The sequence below is a fragment of the Oncorhynchus mykiss genome, chromosome 21 (assembly GCF_057628025.1).
Source record: "Oncorhynchus mykiss isolate SJ-2025 chromosome 21, ASM5762802v1, whole genome shotgun sequence".
Lineage (NCBI taxonomy): Eukaryota > Metazoa > Chordata > Actinopteri > Salmoniformes > Salmonidae > Oncorhynchus > Oncorhynchus mykiss.
In genome coordinates this window covers 2,471,909-2,482,911 of record NC_143042.1, presented here as the reverse complement: position 1 = coordinate 2,482,911, position 11,003 = coordinate 2,471,909, and the positions used below count along the sequence as shown (strand labels likewise).

Here is an 11,003-nt window from a genome sequence, read left to right as displayed (position 1 = left end):
TTGTTTAATTGAACATACTATGCTGTTTTTACTTGGATAATTATCCATTGTTATATTTTAGTATAGGCTTGTCTTGTGTGACTTAGTCATGGGTCTGGGCGTACAGATAAGAGCCGTTTGGGTGCAACTGCAGTATGTGAGATCCTGTTTAACAATCTACAGGAACTTTGATGTGTGAAAACTGTAAGGGAAATATTACGTATTTACCTGCTTTGTTGAATATTGATTGTTGAATTATATGCTTAACAATAGTAAGAGATTTTCATAACTACAAATGCTGTGCTTCTGTAAAGGGATGGTTCCCCTCTAGCTCCCTGCAGCTGGTCTGTGGGTATAGTCAAGGACATGGTGTGAGCCGAGATATAGAGAGCCTGAGAAACAAAACAAACCCCTATTGTTTCTAATACTTTTTGTTTCTGAGAATCTAAGCCAGGGTACAGTCTAACAACACCCGGTGAACATAACCATAAGATGAACCCAAGTTAGCTTATGATGCCCCGATCTGCATGGGAGGGGTGGAACCAGCCATGACTAAGCATTTTTAGGTCTGCTATATAGGACCTCTGTTTTTTCTGTACCGTTGAGCTCTCTGCCTTACACTCAAGAGTGTGAGGTCGACCAGCTTTATTATTTGAATTTCATTGAATTTCATTGAATTTATTTGCAAATTATGGTGGAAAATAAGTATTCGGCCACCTACAAACAAGCAAGATTTCTGGCTCTCACAGACCTGTAACTTCTTCTTTAAGAGGCTCCTCTGTCCTCCACTCCACCTGTATTAATGGCACCTGTTTGAACTTGTTATCAGTATAAAAGACACCTGTCCACAACCTCAAACAGTCACACTCCAAACTCCACTATGGCCAAGGCCAAAGAGCTGGCAAAGGACACCAGAAACAAAATTGTAGACCTGCACCAGGCTGGGAAGACTGAATCTGCAATAGGTAAGCAGCTTGGTTTGAAGAAATCAACTGTGGGAGCAATTATTAGGAAATGGAAGACATACAAGACCACTGATAATCTCCCTTGATCTGGGGCTCATATGGTCAGATGAAACCAAAATCTTACTTTTTGGTAAAAACTCAACTCGTCGTGTTAGGAGGACAAAGAATGCTGAGTTGCATCCAAAGAACACCATACCTACTGTGAAGCATGGGGGTGGAAACATCATGCTTTGGGGCTGTTTTTCTGCAAAGGGACCAGGACGACTGATCCGTGTAAAGGAAAGAATGAATGGGGCCATGTATCGTGAGATTTTGAGTGAAAACCTCCTTCCATCAGCAAGGGCATTGAAGATGAAACATGGCTGGGTCTTTCAGCATGACAATGATCCCAAACACCCCCCCCGGGCAACGAAGTAGTGGCTTCGTAAGAAGCATTTCAAGGTCCTGGAGTGGCCTAGCCAGTCTCCAGACCTCAACCCCATAGAAAATCTTTGGAGGGAGTTGAAAGTCTGTGTTGCCCAGCAACAGCCCCATAACATCACTGCTCTAGAGGAGATCTGCATGGAGGAATGGGCCAAAATACCAGCAACAGTGTGTGAAAACCTTGTGAAGACTTACAGAAAACGTTTGACCTCTGTCATTGCCAACAAAGGGTATATAACAAAGTATTGAGATAAACTTTTGTTATTGACCAAATACTTATTTTCCACCATCATTTGCAAATTAATTAATTAAAAATCCTACAATGTGATTTTGTGGATTGTTTTCTCTCATTTTGTCTATCATAGTTGAAGTGTACCTATGATGAAAATTACAGGCCTCTCATCTTTTTAAGTGGGAGAACTTGCACAATTGGTGGCTGACTAAATACTTTTTTGCCCCACTGTATACCAGCCTGTTGGTCAGAAAGCCAAGCTGAGAAATGGTAGTCATCTGATTTTGCTCTGAGTACCATTGTGAAACCCTGACCCTGACTGCCCTGAACCAAACCAGGCCTATGCACATACAAACCTCGCCTACCCCGTACAAATCATTGCCTTCCTGAACCAAGACAAGCCTACTCTGATGACCAACACCAGGTCGACTACCACCGCTAACCAGGACCAGAGTGTTTCTGTATGACTGAAGACACTTTGGGCGCTAACATTGAATTGCTCAGTGGAGGCTGGTGGGAGGAGATATAGGAGGATAGGCTCATTGTAATGACTGGAATGGAAAAATTGGAACAGAGTCAAACCTGGTTTCCATATGTTTGATACCATTCCATCAATTCCATTCCAGCCATTACAATGAGCCCGTCCTCCTGTAGCTCCTCCCACCAGCCGCCCTGGAATTGCTCAAATTCTAAAAGCTCAGTTCAGTGCTTTCAGAGGAAGACAGGTACAGACCAGGGTCAGGGAGTGTTCAGGTAGGTGAAGACAGGTACAGACCAGGGTCAGATGTAAGGATCAGGGAGGGTTCAGGTAGAGGAAGACAGGTACAGACCAGGGTCAGGGAGGGTTCAGGGAGGGTTCAGGTAGAGGAAGACAGGTAAAGATGAATGATAATGGATAGAGTTAATATACTGGATTATAGGTTTGATGTGAGGGGGTGAGGGTAAAGGGAGGGGGTTCGGGTAAAGGGAGGGGTTGAGGGTAAGGGGATGGGGTGCGGGTAAGCGAGGGGGTGAGGGTAAGGGGAGGGGGTGAGGGTTAGGGGATGGAGTGAGGGTTAGGGGAGGGGGTGAGGGTAAGGGGAGGGGGTGAGGGTGAGGGTATAGGGAGGGGTTGAGGGTAAGGGGATGGGGTGAGGGTAAAGGGAGGGAGGGGGTGAGGGTTAGGGGATGGGGTGAGGCTATTGGGATGATGCGAAATGGTAGGGTCAGATGTTTTTACGTCAAAATGACTGTTTCCCCTTCTGATTCGTGATGGGTTGTGACTACTGTCGTAGTTAATGACTAACTGACCCACTCCACCACTCACACCCATTGGTCACTAGTCCTTCCATACAGACAGACAGAGAGGGGTATTTGACAGGTGTGTGTTCTCAAGGTTGGAAGACATGAGAGTGTTCAGGAGCAGCGTTCCGGTACAGGTAGGAAACTCTTAATAAAAACCTTAATAGACACAGAAAAGAAGAGGAGGAAGGGAAGCGCTGCTGAGGTACACAATAGTAGACTTGGTAGACAGAAGATGCTCTTTGGTAAAAGGGGTAAATTGGTCATCAAAAAGAAAGGAGGACCAAGGTACTCTTCATACAATTAATTACAATGTCTTTATTTGTATGGCATGTTCAATGGAAACAAAGTTTAAAAACTCAGATGCATTTCGGCTGCATGGCCTTCCTCAGAGAGTACAAAGAAATGATAATACAATGTTCTCTTTTGAACATATTTTTCCAATCAGCCCTGATTTGAAGAGGGAGTGGTTACAGCATTCATTGGACAACACCCAGTAAGCAATACTATACACATTAAAAAGTGAAATACTGTAGATATGCTATCAACAAATTTAACGCAAAGCTAGAAGCATCAGAATGCCTAGAAAGGTAGTTCTAAGCTTAAATATGACTGGGCAAAGTGCCAAGAATAGGAGAGCCATCTTTTTCCATAGTACATTAGAACAGTGCAAACGTGGACAATAACGGTCCAGACATAGATGAGGCCAATAGTGCAACATGTCCACTAGATGGCAGCAAATGGACCAATCACAACCCGACAGGAAAGGGGAGAAACCCATGACATGGGTTGTTGACTCAGAGAGAGAAAGACAATAGTTGAACAGTTTTGAACAAATGAATTCCTTCCAAAATGAAGTAGAAGCAAGAGAGAAATAGAGCAAGAGAGAGAGATTATTATTGTTATTATTATTATATATATTTTTTCAGTTTCATTTTTCTGGCAAGTTCAGCTGACTAGTTCAGCCAACAGAAACGGCCTGGTCAAACAGACTTTCCAAGACAACACTAGAACTCTTCTAAGTCAAGGTAAGATTTTGGTATTACTCATTTATTGCCACTGGGGCCCACTTGTGTAACTATTAACTGACTGTTACACTGACGTTACTACATGATTGTAGCAGGTTTACTAACGAGTTAGTTCTATTAACTATGCTGACGATGTATGCCGTTATTTTAGATAATATGGTAACAAAGATGTAGGTTGTTTGTAGAGGTTTGGCGTGGAAATGTTTTTTTGCCTGGTCACATGTGTTGTACATTGAAGTCCACAAGCAAAGGGAGAGAAGGAACGCAACGTGGCAGTTATGAGAGTGAACTGTATTTACGCTGATCAGGGGTGTATTCATTCCGCCGATTCTGTTGAAACATACACACACACACACACACACACACACACACAATAGTTTAGTGATTTAAAACAATCCCTCGTGTATTTTCCTCTCCTACTTGTCACATGCAGCTGTGTGTCAGTCAGCTGTGTGTCAGTCCGCTGTGTGTCAGTCCGCTGTGTGTCAGTCCGCTGTGTGCCAGTCCGCTGTGTGTCAGTCATCTGTGTGTCAGTCCGCTGTGTGTCAGTGAGCTGCAGGGATGGCGCACCACGAGCAGAGCAAAGCCACTTTCCCAGAACACATCCGCAAAAAACGGAACGGTGAACAGCTGAGTGCTGGGGAGATCCGAGACTTCGTACAGGGTGTCAAGGACAAGACCATCCAAGAGAGCCAGATTGGTACACACACACACACACACACACACACACACACACACACACACACACACACACACACACACACACACACACACACACACACACACACACACACACACACACACACACCATCCAGCGACGTGCAGGTAGGTCTCAGAGTCACAGTGGGTGGGATGCCAGATAAGGCAAGTTATTATAGGTCTGCAGAGAAGAAGACCCCCACACACTTTAGACTGAGTATCAATAGTCAAGCTCAGGCCAAAACCTGCACTCTACTCTACAGTTGAAAGTCTGATCTGATGTGTGTATGTGTGTGTGCGCGTGTGCGTGCGTGCGTGCGTGCGTGTGTGTGTGTGTGTGTGTCTGCATGTGTGTGTGTGTGTGTGTGTGTTTGCTTGTGTGTGTGTGTGTGTGTATAGGAGCCATGCTGATGGCAATCTGGCTGAAGGGAATGGTAGCAGAGGAGACTCTCGCACTGACGAAGGAGATGATGATGTCAGGGGAAGTGATGTCATGGCCGGCAGAGTGGGAGGGGCTAATGGTGGATAAACACTCGACAGGTGGAGTGGGGGACAAGATCAGCCTGGTGCTGGCTCCTGCTCTGGCTGCCTGCGGCTGCAAGGTACCTGCCTGGATCCACCTGTGTGTGTGTGTGTGTGTGTGTGTGTGTGTGTGTGTGTGTGTGTGTGTGTGTGTGTGTGTGTGTGTGTGTGTGTGTGTGTGTGTGTGTGTGTGTGTGTGTGTGTGTGTGTGTGTGTGTCTGACTATCAGAAGCTGTGTCCATAGGTACCCATGATAAGTGGCAGAGGTCTGGCACACACAGGCGGCACGCTCGACAAACTGGAGTCCATCCCTGGCTTTAACGTCTATCAGTCAGTACAACAGGTACTCTCTCTCCCTCTCTCTCTCTCTCTCCCTCTCTCCCTCTCCCTCTCTCTCTCTCCCTCTCTCTCTCTCTCTCTCTCTCTCGCTCTCTCTCCCTCCCTCTCCCTCTCTCTCTCTCTCTCTCTCTCTCGCTCTCTCTCCCTCCCTCTCCCTCTCTCTCTCTCTCTCTCTCTCTCTCTCTCTCTCTCCCTCTCTCCCTCTCCCTCTCCCTCTCTCTCTCTCTCTCTCCCTCTCCCTCTCCCTCTCCCTCTCTCGCTCTCTCTCTCTCTCTTTCTTCTGTCTGTCTGTCTCTCTCTCTCATTTACAAGTTATTAACGTGTGATATTGTGGCACCATCCTCAGCTGCATCAAATCCTGGAGGAGGTTGGCTGTTGCATTGTAGGACAGACAGATAACCTGGTGCCTGCTGACAAGGTCATGTACGCTCTGAGAGACGTTACGTCTACAGTCGACAGCCTCCCACTCATCACAGGTCTGCCAACAACAACAACAGCAAACTGGACAACCTTTTAAAGTAGAGAAATGAACATGTGAATAGTGTGTGTGTTCTCTCCAGGCTCTATCATCTCTAAGAAGGGTGCTGAGTCTCTGAGTGCCTTGGTTCTGGATGTGAAGTTTGGGAATGCAGCTCTCTACAAAGACCTGGGCAGTGCCAAGTCACTGGCCCAGTCCATGGTAACCCTAACACTGACACCTGACCTTTACCCCATTCTTGTTTTAATGTCTGGAGGGCCATGTTTTCACTCCTGCCTTGTACTTGATTGATCAAATAAGGTTGTTGATTTAGTTAGGAACTCAACTGGTTGTCAAGTCTGGAATAGAAAGGACATAACACAAAGCAGACCCCTGACCCTTACCATGACCCCTGACCCTTACCAGACCCCTGACCCTTACCTTGACCCCATTCTCTCCTGCAGGTGACAGTTGGGAACAGTTTGGGGATCCGTACCGGGGCGGTGCTTAGTCGTATGAACTGTCCTATTGGTCGCTGTGTGGGGAACACTCTGGAAGTGATGGAGTCCCTGGAGTGTCTAAAGGGGAGGGGCCCAGACGACATACTGGAGCTGGTCACAAGTCTGGGTGAGGAATACACACACACACACAAACACACACACTCAGTGAATTGGTTCCTTTGGACCAAAACCAAGCAGACCAAGACCTAGTTAGAATGTCAGTTCTGCTCGGGCTTAGCTACAGTCTAGACACAGAAGCTGTGGACGTTCATTACCTTCAAATTCAAGTCAATATTCTGTGTGTGTGTGTGTGTGTGTGTGTGTGTGTGTGTGTGTGTGTGTGTGTGTGTGTGTGTGTGTGTGTGTGTGTGTAGGTGGGCTGCTGTTGTGGATGATTGGCCGTGCAGGGAGCCTGGAGGAGGGTAAAAAGGTGATCTCTACAACCCTGCAGAATGGTGCAGCCCTGGAAAAGTTCCAGAACATGATGATTGGTCAGGGAGTAGCCAGTCAGATTGCTGCATCACTCTGTTCAACCAACGCAGACTACTACAGCATCCTGAGACGGGCACACTACCAAACAGAACTGGAGACACAGGGCCATGGTAACACACACAGGCACAGATTAACAAATGCAAATGCGCACACACACACACACACACACACACACACACACACACACACACACACACACACACACACACACACACACACACACACACACACACACACACACACACACACACACACACACACACACACACACACACACACACACACACACACACACACACACACACACACACACGTACACACTGCATGACTTTGTCTTTTGGTGTCTGCAGGGACAGTGCTGGACATAGACGGCATGGTCATCGCTCAGGTGCTGCACAGGTTGGGGGCGGGACGTTCGAAGGCCGGAGACCCTGTCAATCACAGTGTGGGGGCGGAGCTTCTGGTGTCTTTGGGACAGAAGGTGGAGAAAGGTGAGAACTCTCTGACCCTGTGTGTGTGTGTGTTAGCGTGTGAAGGGTGTAGGGTCGGTGTCACCCTAGTCTGACTCAACCTTTGCCCTCTGACCCCAGGGCAGCCATGGCTGCGTGTCCACTACGAGACTCCGGCGCTGAGTGCAGAGCAGAGACTCGGTCTACAAGGGGCGCTGACACTGGGGCCCGTCGACCAGCTACACACACAGCCACTAGTGGCAGAAATCATACTGCCATAGTGACACAAATCTACTCTATGTTAAAGCTTGATTGGGAGATGACCTGCCTTTGGGAATCTCAGTGTTTTATTTTTAAAGAATGTATAGTTCAGAACTAAAGCCTCTGTGTCCTGCTCTTCACTCTCAAAGTCCTCTCTGATTCACCCATATAAAGTCACAACGTTCTGTGGAGACTAAATAGATTTGAACCGTTTCCAGTGAACTGCTATGAATCAGAGTATTGTTATCCAGGAAAACACACATTAAGTCAAGACAGATGTTGATTTACAGCTGAGTTTCATTAGTGTGTGTGTCTGTCTGTCTGTCTGTGTGGTGTAGGGATTTTCCTTTTTGGTTTGTCTCAGTATTAAATACAGAAATCAAATGTGCATAAGTATTTACACCCCTGAGTCTATACTTGTAGAAGCACTTTGGGCAGCGATTACAGATTTGCTTTGTCTTGGGTTTGTTTGTATCAGCTTTGCACTTCTGGATTTGTCTTTTCTCTCTCATTCTTCCTTTTCTCAAGCTCTGTTCTGTTCTCAAGCTCTGTTAAATAAGATGGGGAGAGGTGAAAAACAGCAATCTTCAAGTCCTTCAATCCACAGATTTTCAATGGGTTCAAGTCTGGGCTTTGGCTGGGCCACTCAAGGACTTTCACATTCTTGTTCTTTAGTCATTCCAGTATGGCTTTAGCTGTATGCTTGGGGTCATTTGGATCCATTCATTGTTCCCTCTGTCCTTGCCAGTCTCCCAGTCCATGCCGCTGAAAAACATCCCCATAGCATGATTCTGTGCCTGGTTTTCTCAACATGGTCTCAGAGCATTTCGTATTGTTTTGTGCGTATATAATCCAAAACACTCCATTTACTATGATATGTATTGTATCTTTATGTGTGGATGTCCATTATCCATTTTGTATGATATATTATGAATAACAATTCACACGATATTTTTCGAATTTGTTAAACGTATCATATGTCACGAATTACAATTTGTTGTTGCTAACAGCTAAATGGATAACGCTAACTAGCTCTAGGGGTTAAGGTTAGGGGAAGGGTTAGCTAAAAGGATTAGCTAAAAGGGTTAGGGGAAGGGTTAGGGGAAGGGTTAGGGGAAGGGTTAGCTAAAAGGATTAGCTAAACGGGTTAGGGGAAGGGTTAGCTACACGGGTTAGGGGAAGGGTTAGCTAAACGGGTTAGGGGAAGGGTTAGCTACACGGGTTAGGGGAAGGGTTAGCTAAAAGGGTTAGCTACACGGGTTAGGGGAAGGGTTAGCTAAAAGGGTTAGGGGAAGGGTTAGCTAAAAGGGTTAGGGGAAGGGTTGGGGGAAGGGTTAGCTAAAAGGATTAGCTAAACGGGTTAGGGGAAGGGTTAGCTAAAAGGGTTAGGGGAAGGGTTAGGGGAAGGGTTAGCTAAACGGGTTAGGGGAAGGGTTAGCTACACGGGTTAGGGGAAGGGTTAGCTAAACGGGTTAGGGGAAGGGTTAGCTACACGGGTTAGGGGACGGGTTAGCTAAAAGGGTTAGCTACACGGGTTAGGGGAAGGGTTAGCTAAAAGGGTTAGCTACACGGGTTAGGGGAAGGGTTAGCTAAAAGGGTTTGGGGAAGGGTTAGCTAAAAGGGTTAGGGGAAGGGTTAGGGGAAGGGTTAGCTAAACGGGTTAGGGGAAGGGTTAGCTACACGGGTTAGGGGAAGGGTTAGCTACACGGGTTAGGGGAAGGGTTAGCTAAACGGGTTAGGGGAAGGGTTAGCTAACTTGATAAGTAGTTGCAACGTAGCTAAAAAGTAATTGCAAAGTTGCTAAAGTTTTCTGTGATGAAATTCAAACACGCAACCTTGGGGTTGCTAGACGTTCATGTTATATGCCCACTTATCCACCCCGACCAACCACCCTACTTTAGATTTTGCCTTAAGAAACCTGTTTTATGTAACCATTATAGAGGAAATGATTGAATTAACTACCATGTTGTTTAATTATACATACTATGCTGTTTTTACTTGGAAAATTATCCATGGTTATATTTTAGTATAGGCTTGTCTTGTGTGACTTAGTCATGGGTCTGGGCGTACAGATAAGAGCCGTTTGGGTGCAACTGCAGTATGTGAGATCCTGTTTTAACAATCTACAGGAACTTTGATGTGTGAAAACTGTAATGGAAATATTACTGCTTTGTTGAATATTGATTGTTGAATTATATGCTTAACAATAGTAAGAGACTTTCATAACTACAAATGCTGTGCTTCTGTAAAGGGATGGTTCCCCTCTAGCTCCCTGCAGCTGGTCTGTGGGTATAGTCAAGGACATGGTGTGAGCCGAGATCGAGAGAGCCTGAGAAACAAAACAAACCCCTATTGTTTCTAATACTTTTTGTTTCTGAGAATCTAAGCCAGGGTACAGGGTAACAACACCAGGTGAACATAACCACAAGATGAACCCAAATTAGCTTATGATGCCTCGAATCTGCATGGGAGGGGTGGAACCAGCCATGACTAAGAATTTCTAGGTCTGCTATATAGGACCTTTCTGTGCCGTTGAGCTCTCTGCCTTACACTCAAGAGTGTGGGGTCGACCAGCTTCATTATTGCAATTCTTATTAAATAAAGATGATCGTTTGAAGAAATTACAAAGTCTCTCTTGGTTAGAATGTCCTGCTTAACATTCAGGTAACACACAGACACACACACACAGACACGCACACAAACACACCGACACATGCACACACACTTGCGCACACGCGCACACACACAAACAAACACACACACACACACACACTACTCAGCTGTTCACATTTGTCTTGATTGACATGTTTTTCAGTTAGTTTGTTGTTGTTGTTGATGTTAAACAGGTCCTTCAGTTTATAGTGACTGTGTATCTATACCAGACTGTTGGTCCGAAAGTCAAGCTGAGATACGTTAGTCAACTGATTCTCTCTGAGGACCATTGCGAACCAAACTCTGACTACCTTGATGACCCTGACTACCCTGAGCAAAACCATTGCTATCCTGAACCAAACCAGGCCTACTCACATACAAACCTTGCCGAATTGATACAAAATATTGTGCAGTAATGTCATTTTTCACTGGATAAGTCTGAAACTTTGCACACAGACTGCTGCCATCTGGTGGCCAAAATCTAAAGTACAGCTAGACTGTATTATTTTTTACCATATCCAATGTGTTATATTCTCCTACATTAATTTCACATTTCCACAAATTTCCCAGTGTTTCCTTTCAAATGATATCATGAATATGCATATCTTTGCTTCAGGTCCTGAGCTACAGGCAGTTAGATTTGGGTATGTCAATTTAGGCAAAAATTGAAAAAAAGGGTACGATCCTTAAGAGTGCTGCCTTTAAATATTTTATTGAGTTTGAT

At 45.5% G+C, this 11,003-nt stretch overlaps 1 protein-coding gene across 3 annotated transcripts; it reads left to right on the top strand.

Annotated features, from left to right (window-relative positions):
• The first annotated feature begins 3,634 nt into the window (after positions 1-3,634).
• LOC149972940 (thymidine phosphorylase-like) lies at positions 3,635-10,255 on the top strand. 3 transcript variants are annotated; one of them, XM_090213438.1, is made up of 10 exons: positions 3,635-3,908; positions 4,342-4,608; positions 5,007-5,209; positions 5,374-5,472; positions 5,815-5,944; positions 6,029-6,147; positions 6,390-6,552; positions 6,800-7,027; positions 7,268-7,408; positions 7,508-10,255. In XM_090213438.1, the coding sequence occupies exons 2-10, from the start codon at positions 4,470-4,472 to the stop codon at positions 7,645-7,647; spliced, it is 1,362 nt and encodes a 453-aa protein (XP_090069564.1). In that variant the 5' UTR covers positions 3,635-3,908; positions 4,342-4,469; the 3' UTR covers positions 7,648-10,255. The 3 variants fall into 3 exon arrangements, with proteins under 3 accessions (XP_090069564.1, XP_090069562.1, XP_090069563.1); XM_090213436.1 differs by having other exon boundaries at positions 3,772-3,908; positions 4,357-4,608; positions 5,007-5,213; positions 5,378-5,472; XM_090213437.1 differs by lacking the exon at positions 3,635-3,908 and having other exon boundaries at positions 4,351-4,608; positions 5,007-5,213; positions 5,378-5,472.
• Positions 10,256-11,003: the final 748 nt, after the last annotated feature.

Excerpts from the sequence above, each read along its gene's own strand:
- LOC149972940 (XM_090213438.1), top strand. The coding sequence starts at position 4,470 with ATGGCGCACCACGAGCAGAGCAAAGCCACTTTCCCAGAACACATCCGC. Across the intron at positions 4,609-5,006 it reads CATCCAAGAGAGCCAGATTG|GAGCCATGCTGATGGCAATC; the intron begins GTACACACACAC and ends GTGTGTGTATAG. Across the intron at positions 5,473-5,814 it reads TCTATCAGTCAGTACAACAG|CTGCATCAAATCCTGGAGGA; the intron begins GTACTCTCTCTC and ends CACCATCCTCAG.